We start from the raw sequence: 16,483 nt of genomic DNA on the forward strand, positions 1-16,483 counted from the left end.
TATGGAGGACTCAAGCAGGCGCCTTTGGAGTTTAAGGTCCATAATGAAAAACGGCGAGAAAAGGCGCAGGCTCAGGAGAAGAAGAACCTCCACCTACTCTATTACAGCTTTTCAGCGAACGCGCATATCTGCTTTGCCACAAAAGAGGTGACGGAATGCATGGCCAATACATGGATAGAACGGCACATGGCCACCATTCCTCAGTTGGATTTCTTGCCTCTCAAGTCTTACAACAAACAGATGCTGACAGACGACGCTCTCAAAAGCTCCGTCGCCGTCGTCCGTAAGGTGAAATAAGGTGAAATACTTGTCATCTAATCACAAATACGCAGAAAACATGTAGTAACTAGCCACAAAAGAATGTCTGCCGCCCGGCAGCAAGAGGGAGCCGGCGCCTCAGTCGTCTGTGACCTCTTGTATGTTACAGAGCACCCTCCGTCTGCTGTCGCCGGATGAACGAGTGTCCACGCACTGATTTCGCAAATGCACTCGAAAGGCAAAGAAGGAGAATGGATATTTCTGCACTGTGCCTCGGGTCACTAGAACGATCACGAGCCCGTATTTTGCTGTAAACGGGGACTTCAGTGCCCGTGTCTCAGCCTAGGCGCGTGGCTTCTATCGTATTTCATGGTGGCGCCAAACAAGCCTTGTGACAGGCTATCTGGTGGACTCTCTTGCGCAGTTGTATGAATCGTCTTGCCAGTGTTTGTGACTTCTCTCCTTTTCAGGGGATACGAGAGCAGCAGTGAGAATGCCGCACGACACCTTGGAATACTCGAATGCCCTCTTTGTTTGGCCACTCTTCTTTCCCACAGCTGTCTTCCACATGACGGCGCTAGCTGATACTCTCCTCTGTAAGGTTTAGAGATCTACGGGATCAGTAACAAAAGGGGTTCGGATGAGCCGCCAATCATGCAGTTGTTGCGCGATACCTCCCCCCTACTAGATAGGCATATAGAATGCGACAGCACTAGTGAGTCGGTCTCCACCACACGAGCAGCAGATCCCCCTCGGATGTTGCGCTTCTTCGCGGGAGGTCTGCACATCACCTGGAGCCTCGCCTCTCGGGGAGTCAATTGAGAAAAGCAAGTGTCAGTCAATTTCCCGGCAGTTTCTGTGGGACTGCGGGCTTCGCTCCGCTCAATGAATAACAAAGATTATTCAGGATGCCCTCATGTGCGGTGTGGGGTGACATGTTCTACAGCCTTCTACCAGATGAACGCGTTCCAGTTTTCTGCTGGCCTCTCTTCTCTAGTCTCTGTGGGCTGCTTCTCAGTTGCTGCCCTCCTGTTGTCGTCCTCTCAATTCACTTTCCAACGCATCCCACAAGGTACGCTGCCCAAGGCGACCGCCCCTGAGAGCAGTCGATTCGCATGCTGGCAGGGCGTAACTATTTCCTGGCGATGTGCAGTCTCGACCTTTCGCTTTCCCTGCAATGACACCTGGAAATCGGGTGAACAAACCAGTTGCGCCAGCGGCTGCCTGCAGGACCCCGACACGTGAGTGTCGTTTGATGCAGACCTCCTGATACCAACGTGCTTTCTCTTCAGGGCACACCGTGCACTACGTTCTAGGCTTTCTCATCCAGGTGAAGCAGGAAGACGACAGCCACGCCACTGTTCAACAAAGCAGGGTGTTGAGCTTTTGGTGCTCTTGCTCTGCCGGATGTGGACAACACCATTCAGTTTCGCGCTCATGTGGCACGCATGTGAGCGGTGCAGATCAGTGTGATGGTCGCCTTCTGCTTCGTCGATGACAAGGGTACTGTCGTCGGGCTAATGCTCCTCTCCGGCTCAGCCGTTGGGATGCTCAGCCCTGCTGGAGTGAAGGCCGGGACGAAGATGGTCCCGGCGACCAGGCAGCTTCATCAATACGACCGCCAGCTATGCTCATCCCACATTGTGAAGAGCCTGTCTCCTGTGATCTTAGGTAGGTATAGTACTCATCGCACGAGAGAAGCGCGATAGCAGCCTCTCCGACAATGTACGCGAGGCCGGAATCGCCGGGCGCGCCGGCTAGTCGGCTACAGATGGTATCTAAAATCACGTCCCTCGTACCAGTAGTTTGCAGCTTTGCTCGGCGATGGTAAGGCGAGTATCCTGCTGCTGTTTCGTTCAGGCTGCCTCTACAGCTGGAGCCGGCCTGCCGTTTTCGCCTTCTCGGGAGCCATTGGTGAGTTTCCGGCCAAGAGGGTTGCAACGTACTACCTGGACGGAGGGCGAATCGAAGGGACCGGTACCGTCAGCCATCGCTCCACCTGGGCGTCTCTCTGTGGAAGTCGGTTGATCTCGCTGGTTTGTAAACACGCGGGTTGTTCGACGCCTAGCTGGTATTATCGAAGGCATTTGTTTTGTGTGCTGCGCTCCCGTTTTTTTTATCGTAGTTACTATGGCGTTTATGGCGACAACCGCGACGTTCCTCCTACGCCCACGAGCGTGGGGTTTTGACGGACAGCCCTTGCTAGATATGACCGACAGCGACTCGCCCGTCGGTCTGATCAAGACTGTGAATGGACCGGGGACGATGGATGCAGTACCACGGAACGATATTTCTTTCCACGTGGAGTCTTCACGCAAGGAAACTACCAGAGACCCTTCAGAAGCTGCCAGCATCGCAAGGGTGCACCAGGCGATCAAAGAGTTAACAGAAATTGGCGAAAAACCTGCAGTTCTGCCCGGCTCCGTTCCGGATGCGGACGATGCTGAGGGAGATGTTAATTCGGTTTTCCGAGGGCCGCTTTCCAAAGTGATAGATGGCTACTCCTCTCCCTTGAAGGCACCTAGTCGGCAGCAGCCAAGCAAGTCGTGATACCGTGCCACCCAAAAGGCCGCTGCTCGCCGGGGTTCTTCTAGGTTTGTATGTCCTTTGAAGCTTGCTGCCTCGGCGCAGCACGTGCACGAATTCAGTCCAACATAGCTCTTCACGGAATCGCTCATCGTGGAAATGCCGCTGCGTGTCATTGCCCTGTGCCCTCCACTGTAACGTTTCTCAGCCCCATTTGTCAACAGATACTTTTGCTCCGTCTCCGTTGTTGCACACGAGGTGCACGCCAAATGCAGCGACGATCACACCAATGTACCTTACGCGGGCACTCTCCTGAAAGCCCCAACGGTTGTAATATCACAAGTGCGAAGTTCCGGCGAATGAGCTGGTTGCTCTAAACTCCCAGGCACCCCCCTTGGCACTATCTCGCATTATGCGAATTCCCTTTAACCACAGCGTGGAAGCGGTGTGTTTTTTACAGCCGTGTGAGGATAAACGTCATCATGCCACTGCTTCCATGCGCGAAACTGTGAAGCATGAAAAGACACCGCCTCCCAGCTCGTGTGATTCAAGCTCTGGTGTTTCTCCTGCGGCCAATTCCGTTACTCCACATGAAGGCTCGTGACTTCACATTGCTTACAACAGCCTACCGAGATAAAACCTTCCATGACTAGTATCGTAGGCTTCCCGCGCGGCAAGCTGCTGTGCCCGGCTTGAAGCTGCTACAGATCCTTCAACGTACGGAAGTGGCCACAGCAGTTTCTCAGCCGCGACCAGATCACAGTGGAGAAACTCGTTTGAGCGAAAGCTTTACGACCACAAATAAGCAGGGCGTCCCGTATTGAGTTTATTCGTGTCTTAAAAATGATTGAGTTGCACGCCTTGTTTCTGGCCACGACATATGGTTAGACCTACAAGTTGACCTGGTAAGCCTCCACCTTCGCATACTAAATGGCACAGGACCCGACACAGCCCAAATAAACCGAGAATGAGCTTCAATTTGTTCAATCGAAATCACTTCTTATCACAGGAACGAGCCGGGGTGTCTGACGAAGTAGCATTCGAAAGCAAGAGCTGCGCAGTCTGTCATAATAGTTCTTTATCATTTCGGCTCTGAATGCTGGAGACCTCTGCAGAGGGGTAATGGCTTGCCTGCCATCGTATGGAATGCGTACCTAACCGGAACAGTAACTGTTGCCCATGTGGGCAGACCGTTTCTACAGTGCCGATGTGCTACGTCATGGCTCTTTCTGGGGAATCAACACCGCCAGGAAGCTGCAGAGCTACTACCGTTATCAGCTCGCTCCCCGCACAACGCTGAAGCTACAAATTTCAGAGTTCGTGTTTCCTCGCCCCACGTGAAAGGAACAACAGCGGACGCAGCGTTCACCCCAACACATGCAAGCGAACTTGCACGCGGAATTCAGTTAAAGGGAATGAGCACGGTTCTCTGGGCCATGCATACTTGCCCCAATAGCCCCGCCACTCGGTCGCAGCGGAAACAACATATCTCCATTGTTGTTACATGAAAGAAAACCGTACTTCATGGGCGTGCAAGTTCGCGCCGGTGGAGGGTTTCACTAGCGAATGAGTGCCGATAGGCTACAACTGAAATTACCACCAACAAATTATTTGTTTCTACTCATGAGATTGGGCGTGTCTCAGTTGCAAGCCCCACTCGGAACGCCTGCCCCGTATTTGGCATCGATTGCAAGCCACATTTTTTACAGAATCTCAGCTGTTCTACAGTGGTAGAATATCTGAACACTTTTTGACGCCACGTCATCGCACGCCTCATCTAACAGCGGAGGCTTTAATCGTCTTGTTTGTGTCATACGGTGAAGTCCTCAAAACTTTGCAGCCCTTACATGCATGCACACTACAGCAGCTCGCTGACGGCATTACTGCCATGTTTGTACCAGTTAACGCGTTGGGGAACAAAGTATATCAAGATGAGTCCAGAGTTCTCTTCCGTGTATGAGTGACAGGAAACCGTTGGCTAGCCTCAGTGTCAGACGCTGAGAACCCTAGAAGGCGCGTGCTCGCCATCCCAGCACTGAGCCACCCTTCGGACGCAGGCGAGTGCTGCCGGCGCCGCACTGATTGTTGGCATGCAAGACACAAGCATGTTGCCTCTTCGCAGTACCTGCTGCTCTCATATGTTGAGCCGTTCGATCCCTGTCGACTGGTGCAGAACGTGGGGAAACGCCCCCTCTTGTGGGGTGAGGACACCAGCCATTTGTAAAGGGCGGCAGCGCGCTGTTTGATTTATACCCCCTGTCGCCTCAATAAAAACATGACTTGCCTTTATGGCAGAGCCCCTTTTTAGATAGCAGCAGACTGTCTTCCGGGATGACTTCTCTATTAGACCGTTTCGGCGTCATTTTCACCACCGTCGCGAGGATTGCAATGCACCTCCTATAGGGCCACTACATGAACCAACCTAATAACGATGAAAGTCTCAGGGGCAGCTCAGGCTGTCTTACGCCAGGAATCGTTTTCTTCGCTGGAATCGTCAGAGCAGCCATTTAGCCCTCGGCGGCCGAAAACAGCTGCGGGAGCCCCAATTCCAACTGCTCTGAGCTGCGATAATGCGTTTTCCAATGGTGTCGCCACCGCCATGGACTCTTTCGCTGTGCGTGGAAAATCTTTGCTGAGCCACACAGACATCGTCCCGCTGCTGCAGATATGATATGTAATATGGGGACGCGATTGATGACATCCGGATGCGATACATAGCTTCGGTCTTGGCTCGAAAGCAGTCAGAAGCGCGCCTGATTAGCTCAGAGGGTTAGACGGTTTGCAATTGTGAGAATGCATCCGTCAAGGTCTCTCTACTCCAGCCTGGAGCCCCGAACAACGGGGCTACCGTAGCGAGCTGGCGCAGGTGCTCCATAATGCCCTTACTTCGTTCCAATTGAATGCACTTTGAGGTTCATCAATTAATACGATCCGTATGGAAAGGCGGAGTATTCTGAAGAACCATACGATACCCCTTATTGCCATTACCATGATCTACCACTATTTCCAAGAGAAAACTGTTTCCTGTGCTAGAAGGCTTCGCAGGGTCATCCCGTCGATAGCCATGTGCCAACAGGGCTTCCCCCTCCGTTGTCCTGACAGGCAGACCAACGAACGATGGCCGCAGGAGTCGAGCAACTTCTGGCGGACATGAGGAAACAGTTTGACGACGTTCACATGGAAGTGCTAAAACAGACAGCGGACTTCACTCGTTTTAAGGTGTGTACAAGTGGGTTTGCAGGACAGCACACCTGGGATCTCCCTGCAGAAGCCCCCTGGTTGGGTTCGATTGAGTGCTTCTGACACTCCACCGCTTTCCGCCCCGAGTAGATAAAATTCAGCCACAATACGAAATATTCAACTCTGTGCCATGGCATTATCACTCATCGTGTCAGTTCACCACCAGCTGTGGCTTGTCTGTAGGCTAGGTGAATATCCATGGTACAGATTCCTCGACGCAATTGGTTCTTGCGACAGTGCTGTAGTGGCTTCTCTTGAAGCTCACCACGTGCGTTTGGGCGGTAGGAGATGTGTCTTAGTGTCAAAACGCTGCTCAGTGACTGCTGCCTGAAACACCCTGTGTATATGTTCTGTCCTTGATGTATGCGTTTGACGCCTTCAGGAAGGGATACGGCAAGCCGACTCTGCGGAACAGCTCAAGGAGCAGGACATGACACGGTTAAGTTGTGTAAGAACTGCTTGGACGAACGTGCTATACCGTCCCTCTTTCGCGCCTTGCCTCGTACGCCCTGCTTCGTGAAGAATCTCGAGGTTGAGTGTGCGTACAGGTGTAATGTGCACCAATGCTTGCATCTGTGCTTCTCGGGGGTACAGAGGTGAATGGTGTTTGCTTCTCGATAGGACACGTGGTGAGACCCTTGGCGTTTCACTTGGTGGGTGGGCATTCTGTCCTCAGAAGGAACAGCATCTAAAAGAGAAACTGCAGGAGATGTGGCATCGCATCGAGGAAACGAATGCAACAAGAAAAGTCTACAAGCACATTCTCGAGCGAACGAAAGTAAGGAAACCAAGTGCCCCGTCTGGGATCAAGGTGATGTATGATTTCCCTGTTCGTGGGGAATGCAGAGGACAAGACTTGCGTGGCAGTGGCATCTTCAACCGAGAGACAAGTGGCATCGACTTTGTTCGTTCAGCCTGGTATGTGACGGTTATCTTGTAATTGGTCAATCATAGCCGCGTCGTGTGTAGGTGGTGTGTTGGCGGTGTTTTGTGATCGCTGCAAAGAGAATCCCACCGGTTCGCTCTGGGCGTTCACGCCGAGAGCTAACCACTGCTCATACGGCTAGCTTAGCAGTCACCACAAAGGCACGTGCCAACGCGTGTGGGCCTGGCTCCCGGACGTGGTGTACGCGTTCAAGAGGAGGTTCTGTTTATCACCTGTGCCGCCCTCCACTTGAACTTCAAAGCTTCCGTCTGTTTTTTTACTGGTAGTTCGGGGGTGTCGAGAACTCCGCAACCGATAACTCCAGGGCAGGATGCCGCAGGTGATCCTCCCTTTGCGTACGACTGCCGTAATGCATGCTTGGGATTCAACTCAGAGAGAACAAGAGCTCCTTCGGCAACGAATACTAAAAATGCAGGAGAAGTTGAAGAGATATGTGGGCGAGCTGAAAGAGAAGCAACGCTTGGTGGAGTGAGCCCGACTACGCTCGTATGCCAGTGTGCGACCCGCATACTCATTTGTGGTTCCGGTACTAAGGAGGTTAATGCCGGCAGACAAGCTGCAGCTCAAGTGCTCATAAATTTTGTGTAAACGTGTCAGCTTCAGTGTGGTAACGCGGTGGACATACGTTCTGGTCGAAAGCCTGATACATATAAAAGGGCACCATATCCTCGTTACAGAAGATACCACCGGTCACTGAATGTGAGCATAATGGCGTATGAAGATGGGTAGCCTCTGTGTGCAGGGGAGGGCGCCTGTTTTGAACAATTCCCTCTCTGCCGTAACTTCGGCGTCTTGAGCCCGAAATAACTCTTAGTTAAACCTGAGACCCTCTACCTGGCTTTCTTGCCTGCGGCCATCCTTATACAACTGCGCTGAATCGAGAAGCAGTTGTTCTATCCGGGTGCTGTCTTACATGAGGGCTTACCTGTAAACACGATAGCATAGACGATTGCGGCCGCGTGCACTATCCACACTCAGAGTGAGAGCTGAAAGAATCTTAATCCATATGCCCACAGAAAACAGCTTCGGGTCAAGCATAGGCTTCTGTCTGAGTCGCGCGCACTCGAAAATGTAAGTGGGAACCCCTGATGCGTTTACAACGAATGCACTGGTGGCTTCCGCGTGACAGGAAAATTAACCGGTGTGACACAGCTACGACAGCCAGGGAGACATGTTAGCAGGTGATACGATGGTTATAAGAACTCATCTACTCTGGGGACATGTTTCTGTCAACAACCGTCCCGCCAAGCGGCGGCATTTTCTGGTGTTCAGTCGGAATGCTTGTGAGCCTGTCGCAGGAGGTGCAAGCAGAAAGGCAGCTGCGGGTGACATTGGTCAAAGAGATGAAGAATGCTATTGCCACAAAGAAGGATTCCATTCAAAAAAGGTGCAGTTCCGTCTCGCAGTGACACTAAAGAGTGGACACTGGATATGCCCATCGCAATGCAAGCGAACTCGCGCCGCCAGGCGCCTGAAGATCACTCACAGTTAGTGATCTTCAGGCAGCGGCGCCTCTCACCGTCATCCAAGAACATAAAAAACTGCCGTGTCGGCCTGGAGGAAGGGGTGTACACCTCAGAGCAGCGGCAGACACCCTACGATTTATGCTTTCCAAGATACCACGAGGCGGGATGTCCGCCCGTATACTGGCAGCGTGCCGGTCGAACACGGTTCGGAAGAGGATCTCTTCAGTCCTCCCTCATCCTTCCGGATGGTATTACGACTGTGTTCGCAGGCACAGGCTCTGTCAGTGGCAACAGTCTGTCGTGAAGGACGCTGCAGCGGCGGCGTTCTCTGCTTCGTCAGGACGCTGGCGAAGAATGTACGGCATGGAAAAGCTTGTCGCAAACGCTCTTCAGAAAATCACAGTGGAGGAAGTCGAGAAGTCGCAAAGTACAGAAGACACCTTCCAGAAAATAAGGGAAGCTACGGTGAGGCGCACACGATTTTATCCATGGATCCTGAAGACGCGTACATGTACAACTGTGTGTCACCCCCAACTTCAAAGTGATTTTCGGATTGTGATAGAAGTATCGCCATCAGATCATTCTTCGTTTCTTCAAGATCGAATCAGGCGCACCTTCCAAGGCCTGGCTCGTGGATGCAATCGAGCTGCGGGTGGAGTGAGAGACTCCCTCTGTGAAGCACCTGTCGGAAAACTTCCGCAGTAGAGAAGCCGCCCCACGTAGACTGATGGCGACCAAACAAGCGACAGTTCAGGGCACACTAGACCGAGGCGTTAAAATTCCTTCATTGGTAGCGGTTAGACGGTGGAGTTCCTGTGATATCTTGTTGCGGATGTTGCGATCATGATTCAAATGTTGCGATCATGACTTATGAAGAGAGACAGCTGAACAGTCGTGTACTACGTGAGGGTTGTTGGCTGGGGGTTCAGGGTCTCGACGACGTGATGGACATCGTGCAGAAGTTCCTCAACAAGGACGTCGAACACGGTCAGCTGCAGCAACTGGCAGCTGATGCCGAAGTCCGGCTGGAGGTAAAGACACGCGGTGGGTTTTTCTGTGCTCGAAGCGTCAGTTAGTCGGCCTGAGAGTGACCTTGATCTGCACTTCCTGGGTACACGGGTAGATGGGTGCCGCGACGAGCGCAGAATGCTGAATTCCATTACTGATTAACGTCCCCGCTCGCGCCGGCTTTCTCTGCAGCACATGAGGGACGAGTATACCAAAATACTTCAAAGAGCAGCTGAAGAGACAATATCTGGAGACTGCGGGCACAGGAGGCATCTCTACGCGGTGAGTCTAGCACTGGATTTCCGACAGTGCATTGTTGGAAGCCGACCTTCTCATTTGGTCTCGAAATCAACTGTCGTAGGAAACTAGTATACCATTGATCTCTCAAAAATTCCGACAAGGCGCATGACCGTTTTTATACGGGCAGCGGTGGCTAAACATGAACAGCGCGTCAAAGCGATGGTTTCTACGAAAAACCATGGGCCGCCTACGAGTTTGCCTCTCACGGTGGCCTCCGCGCGGCGAATGGATCGAGGGTGACTCCTGGTTTGCCAACATTGGAATCCACGGAGACCCGGTGCCGGGACGTCGTTCTTTTTATATGGATTAGGCATAAAGAGTGACTACATTGCATCGTGCCATGCCATGCAGGCTGCAGAGGCTCAAGATGAAACACTGCAAAGGGCGGTCAAACAACACCTTGACAGGTAGGGGGGTGCAATGGGGAAGGGGGATCAAACTGTCGGGGTTGACGCTGGGGCCTAGTAAGTTACGCCTGCTACTTCGCGGGCAGCAGTGATCGCAGTTGAAAAGCATCCCCGACTCAGGACGGCGATTCAGCAGTCAGACTACAAGTCAAGCGGGGCACAGCTAAAGCGTGCGTGTCACGCGCAGCTTCAGAGGCCGTTGAATAAATTGCTGCAACACTAAGTTCCTCGTGTTCGCCTTCTGTTGTGCAGCCTTGACGCCCTCAGAGAAACCACCATGCAGCTAGATCATGCAAAGCAGTGGGCGAGTAGAATCAACGCTCTATTAGTCGCCGCCAACCTTGAAGTAAGTGAGATCACCAGGAGACTTCTGTTTCGACCCAGCAACGCTGCCTTTGTACTCATGCCAAGAAAGGCTGTTCATACATTTGCAGTTGTCCACACGATAGTCCCTAGTGAAGGTGGTACTTGGACGACGAAGATGCCGGTTTCTCTTGCCACGGTACTATTCAATTTTCTTTGGTGAGCGTCATTCGCGGCCCCGCACGCACCGAACTTAACGCACATCCCATGCAGTACTTTGACAGGGAGTCGCTGGCATCGACAGCGCCTTAATGAATGGCTGTCACCATTTCGTATTTGTTGGTTAGATCTCTCGCTTTCACCACAGTACGCGTGAAGGAGTAACATCCCATGTCTGATATGAATCGGTATTCTATGTCGTTTAGCGACCGTTCGTCTGCGAGTCTGTTGAGGGGCTCGTCAGCTACATCGCCGCAGTCAAAAACAACTCAATCCCCAAGCTGCTCAAGCTCTTGCAAGCACAGGCGAGTGGGCTCGTGTGTACTGTCATACTTAGCTTGAATGGGGTCACCAGCAGACGCAACGAGAAGCAGGCGGGGGTGTCGGCGTTTCAAACTGGAGTAACTGAGCCGTTGCGAATCCTCCGCTCTCACCGCCACTGCTGCCTGAAAAGAATAAAAGCGCGTGTTAGTCATCGTGAAGCGGGCAGGCGGCGACGATGGATGCCGCATCCCCGTCAAGGCAGCGTCGAATCCCACCTTGCTGTAACTGTATAACATCACTGGGCGTTGGGGGCGCGTTGAGGGCTTTACATACCTAATGAACATGGCTTGTTACCGAGTCAGAGCGTTCGACTCTCTAGGCAATGGCGTGCATTCTCATCGGTCGGATGTATGCGCTGCATGGTCTCTGCACATTTCCCCAACGAACCCGTGCTACACATGTAGCCAACAAACGCTGCACTACGATTTTGCAAGAAAATCCAGTACCTTTAGAGTGCAGTGCAGCGAGATATTGCCGGTGTTTGAAAACTGTTCAAGAGGTGTGACTATTTCAAATGTTTTCCCCCCTTCATCGCACTGTGCTCCAGGCCGAGCGGACATCTGTCTCTGAGGATGCCACCCACGAGACGGCTGTGATACAGCAACGCATGTCGCCACTACCATCCTCGCCCCAGGTCTCCACGGATGTTAAAGCTCACGAGGACCGTGGTGGGTCTTCACTTGAGCAAACTTCGGCATATGACACTGAAAATGAGAACGAGAGACGAGCGCGAAGCGATTCCGGCCGCAGCAGTGGGATGGGGCACGCCGGGCAAGGCCCCGTTTGTCACTCACAAGCCTCATCACGATTAGGCTTGGAGGAAGCTCTGGATCCGCTCGTTATCACCCCTCCGGCCGCTAACGACGTCCGTCGATCGAGTGAATCATGGGCGGCAGCCGAAGAAAGACTGAATCGGCACGGAAAAGGCGTAGAGGACGAGACGGATGCGAACCGCGGGGGTGAAGTACGCCGCCAGAATAATCATCGTGAGAGCCGTGAATAAGCTGGTTCCCTAGGGCCGTCTGCTGGTGAGATACTGCGAAATTGGATGAGAAGCCGCAGCTGCATACGGCCATACTTAATGCACTAAACAGGACGGTCATGAAAACATCTTGACTTTCCAGATCCGGTAAAGGAGTCTTCCAGGATCTAAACTGTTCCAGTCCGAAGAGGAAAGCGCCATGCATCTGCCCGGCGCTGGGAGAAAGCCTTTTTCCTGCATTCCGCGGCAATCTTGCGCATCATTCACCGACAGCACGGAAGACTTCAGCCAGCGAAGCGTGCTAGAGACCTGCTGCTTCTTGCACCATCATCCTCGCCCTAGAGGAGGTCTTTCATGAAGTGAGTGCCTGGAATTGTGCGGAGCCATGATCACGCTTTCTGATAGCATGTCTATCTCCAAAATACAACCGTTAGTAAAAGAGAGCGAAACAGTGGCTGTTTACGTGACACGGATTGTCTGGAATGCTCGGCTCGTCCGCCGACCCCTCGGAAGCAAGCCGAAATGTCAAGATTTTGGTGCAGTTGTGGTGTAGTCGTCAGCAGCCCTTCGCCGCAAAATGTAGTTATCAAGACTGTGGTGGATGCAGAAACTGTCTATGGATTGTGTCGGCGGCTCCGTTGCTTTGTTCAAACCCCAGACAAGCTTTGAAGTGTTTGCTAAGGGGTACAGGGCACGCGGGAAGGTTCTGCTAGAGCGGAATCTCTTAGGCCCCCTACAGAGGCATGATCCATTCCACACTCCAAACCGAAACGGCTGTCGAATGTGATGTTCCATAATTTAATCGAACTAATTGTTCGGAAGAAATCTTGACAAGTTATTCATGGGGAATGCGCCTACCGAAAAGAGAAACCTAATACCGGTCAGACCATTAATGAAGAGTCGTTTTATAACATCCTCACAAGGCACGGCTTCAAAAAAAGACATAGGTTGATGAAACACGCCGCTTGAACTGAAGCGTCTTAGACAAGTTTACGTAAAAATCGCATTGTACACATAGCCGCAGCCTAACCCCCTTCTCCACCCGCCGCAGAGACGAGATGAAATATGTTTTCTGCGCATATTTCCCTGAGTAAAGTTTTGCAATAAAACCGCATTAGATTACCACGTCCTCGACACACCAAAGCTTGCACTTCACGCCAAACTACAAGTGGCAAGCTCAGTGACCTTCGATTGTTATTAAAAACTTCGCCGACATCACTTCTTGAATTCGGGATCTAGTTGTGCCGGCAGCCTCGTCAGACAAGACGAACAAGGTTCTCACTTGCAATCGAATTAGGTCTCGAGCGATCGGTGGCGGACGGCATCTTCGACCATTTGCCTGGTTTCGGGAAACTGTGACGTTAAGTCAACCACGAGGTCGAGAAGCTGACCTCTTGATAGGCAAGTGAGCCTGCATTCGAACTCGGATGCTTTTCTGCTTGACGCACCATGGAGTTTCCTGTCTATCCGGTCGCGAAGTCTCTCTTCTTTATCATCTCGGCGGTGTCGCTTCGCCGCGCGCGTGTCGGCCTCAGCGGAAGCCTCCGGCTCGGCTTCAGTCGATTTTGCTCGTTTTTTGGGTCGAGTGTCTGCGGGCTCGGTCGGCTTCTCCTCCCTGCGCGACGGCGAAGTGTCTGCAGACGCTGGCGTGGCTTGAGAACTCGGGATGTCGATGCGTCTTCGTTTGGGTGGGCGGCCGTCGGCTTCGTCTCGCGAACGAGGCTTCGGCGTCATCACCAGATATCTCGGCGCAGCTTCTTGTCTTTCGCCGGGCAGGGGCCGCCAGAACGCGTCCTCTGGAGTGCTCTCGACATTCAACTTTGCCTTGTTCAAGGGCTCGGAATCCCACCCCTTCGGCGGCGGCTCATCCAGAAACGCCATGAGATCGTGGGAATCGGGAAGACGTGCTGGCTCTTCTGACACCGCCGGCACCAGTGCTGGATTCACGACTAATGGCGTATAGGAAACGTCAAAGCACTTGGGATCGAGCGACGGGCGGCGCTCGCCCATACGCGAGGACAAAGACGGGCGTCTTTGCGGGAACGACAAGAGATACTGGTTGGCTTCTTCAAGACGCGAAAGCGGAGAGGCGCCACTTTCGTTTTTTCTCTGTTCCGGAAGTGCTCCGCCCGCATGCTCGTCCTTCACGCCAAGATCTTTTATCGGCGACGGCTCTTGCGGCAGACTCTCGGGGTCAAACTCTGCGTCGCCGGCGTCGCCGTCGACTTTGGGTTCGCCCGGACGCGCGCGCTCGCTCTCTTCTTCGCTGTCCGTCTGTGACACGAGAGCATTTCCGCCCACGAGGCATGCGCCCGTGCCACAGACAGTTTCGATAAAAGGGGTCTCTTCTTGACTCTGCAAGCAGTCTTCACTCTCTTCTTCCTCGTCGTCACGCATCTCGTTCTCGGAAGGCCCTTCGCGTGGGCGTTCCTGGCGCTCGCGCAGGCAACGGGTAGGGGCCGCGTGGAAGAACTTGTATTCTTTGTCCGCGGACTCAGTTGCAGTCTTGGTCATGGCTTCGTCTGCGTGGCTTCTCTCATCAGCCTCGTCTTCGGGATACCCCTCCTGGTCGTCCTCATCCTGGGTGTCGCCTTCGTCGTCAAGCCAGTCTCCCTCGTCATCGTCCTCTAGATCGTCCTCTTCGCAGTCGTCGCCTTCCTCTTCCTCTTCATTTCCCGCATAATCCTCCTCTTCGTCGTCTTCCTCTTCATCTTCATCGCTCGCCTCCTCTGAATGCGCGCTCTCGTCTTTCTCGTCACGCGCATTGCCTTCCTCCAGCTCGCCTTGAGCACGCGGTGCGGCGTCCTCGTCATCCGAGTCCAGCGTCAGGTCCACTACCTCCTCAGATGACGCTGCTTTTTCTTCTTCACCCCCCCCCATGTTGATTTTGTGAAAAAACCGGTGCTGTTCTAGGGAAAAGGTGGTTTCCGCCTGCTGAGAAAGAAAGATGTTGGTGCCTTTCGCGTCCCTGCCTCGGGCGGGCACGCAAAAACGCAAGAATGCGTTGCGTTGTTCGCTGGATCGCTGTTTAAAATCGCTAGAGTAAATATACTGGAGAACACGAGCATACACAGCATAAATGAATGATGGGTTGGAGGAAAAATTTGCCCTGGCAAGCCTCCAAGGAGGAATGGCGACAGTTCGACAGCGCATTCGAGCATGGGCATGCAGGCAGTCTTTGCTCGGCGCTGCCGGTGATCGTTTGTTATCGCGGCTAGGAATAAGTGTGCCGGATCACCAGCCACGGAAGGACGGGGCTACTCACGAGGCCCCTTGCTCATGCATCCGAATCCCAGCACCATCTGCGGGTGAATCTTTTCATTCAAGAGCGTCAGTACTCAGGCGGCAATCCCGCTTGGGGAAACGCGCCCTCCTGGCTTTGCAAACTGCTTGCGACATTTTCGTACCGCAAGACACAACTCACGTGCCGGAAAAAAAGACAAGCCATCTAACGAGCTACTCCTGACTGCTCTGTGCTCCTTCTAATGTTTGTCGCAGGAGGTGACAGACATGCAGCCCCGAGTTCCCGGCCCTTACCCTGGCGTGTGCAGCGCGTGACAGTATTCAGTGTCTTACTCGAGGCCAGTGCCCAGCCCCTTGGGAGCCGCTGATGTTTCATGCGACTTCCGCGCCGACGCGAGCAAAACGAACACGGCGCACATTTATAAACATCAGCGAGCCACCCACGCAAAGCAACTGGGGTAGTCTCTGAATCTGGAGTAGAAACGAAAAGAGACAGTCAGCCCTCCGAGTTGTACTCCAGGGGAGACACCAGTTTGAGCAGATGCATCAAGCCGGCCAGCCTAAACATCGAGAAAGCGTCAAGAAACGTGACAGCAGTCAGGACCGTTTCAGCATCTCTGTCCCAGGATCGAAATATATCGAAGTACCTTCACATCTGTGCAGCGGTACGTGCATATTCGTGTAACTTGTACGTCGGGATGCGTGTCTGTGTTCCTCAGATGATCGCAAATCGGAAGCGTAGCATCATTTCTTCACGAACAACACAGTTTGCGCAGTGCACTGTCGCTACTGCACTGTTTCGCTGCTAGCAAAGCGGTCACCACCGCGTTTTGTTATAATCATTTAGTCGTCACTCGCCTCGGTTTGTGTCAATCCCCGGTCCCTTTGCTCGTCGATCGCTTGTGCTACCTGTCCGCTGGGCCTTCACTCTATGGCCACGTCACAACGTACCCCGCAAGTTGTTGTGCGACTACTCTCCCTACTCCTCGTACAACTACAATGCCTCCGTCGCGCGACGAACCCCCCGCCCCCCCAGCTCCCGCCTTCGTGGGGCCGGTCGAAGAACCGCTTCTCTGCTTTCTTGAGCGAAGAGCAGTGAGTGCGTGCTTTCTGCCGCTGCGTGGTATCGCCGGCCAAGAGCTCATTAGCTCTTTACGGTTTCCGTTTCCCGTGGGGGTCGTATATTTCCGTGCATGCACGTGTACGCGTCCATGTAACGCACACATATAAAACAGGGGAGCGCTCGTAGCCTTGCTGACAC

The 16,483-nt window shown here is 53.1% G+C and overlaps 3 protein-coding genes across 3 annotated transcripts; 2 read left to right on the plus strand and 1 right to left on the minus strand.

Annotated features, from left to right (window-relative positions):
• Positions 1-159: 159 nt before the first annotated feature.
• Positions 160-2,808, plus strand: BESB_034680 (uncharacterized protein; the record flags this gene model as incomplete). The annotated part of the gene is made up of 7 exons (XM_029362054.1): positions 160-283; positions 729-854; positions 1,205-1,330; positions 1,551-1,588; positions 1,722-1,929; positions 2,119-2,172; positions 2,384-2,808. The coding sequence occupies 7 exons, from the start codon at positions 160-162 to the stop codon at positions 2,806-2,808; spliced, it is 1,101 nt and encodes a 366-aa protein (XP_029221019.1).
• A 2,407-nt stretch (positions 2,809-5,215) lies between these two features.
• On the plus strand, positions 5,216-12,000 carry BESB_034690 (uncharacterized protein; the record flags this gene model as incomplete). The annotated part of the gene is made up of 9 exons (XM_029362055.1): positions 5,216-5,398; positions 5,887-6,003; positions 6,407-6,472; positions 8,731-8,901; positions 9,366-9,467; positions 10,096-10,151; positions 10,404-10,497; positions 10,880-10,978; positions 11,545-12,000. The coding sequence occupies 9 exons, from the start codon at positions 5,216-5,218 to the stop codon at positions 11,998-12,000; spliced, it is 1,344 nt and encodes a 447-aa protein (XP_029221020.1).
• Positions 12,001-13,272: 1,272 nt separating this feature from the next.
• Positions 13,273-14,859, minus strand: BESB_034700 (uncharacterized protein; the record flags this gene model as incomplete). The annotated part of the gene is made up of 1 exon (XM_029362056.1): positions 13,273-14,859. The coding sequence occupies one exon, from the start codon at positions 14,857-14,859 to the stop codon at positions 13,273-13,275; it is 1,587 nt and encodes a 528-aa protein (XP_029221021.1).
• Positions 14,860-16,483: the final 1,624 nt, after the last annotated feature.

This window comes from Besnoitia besnoiti, chromosome II (genome assembly GCF_002563875.1).
Source record: "Besnoitia besnoiti strain Bb-Ger1 chromosome II, whole genome shotgun sequence".
NCBI lineage: Eukaryota > Apicomplexa > Conoidasida > Eucoccidiorida > Sarcocystidae > Besnoitia > Besnoitia besnoiti.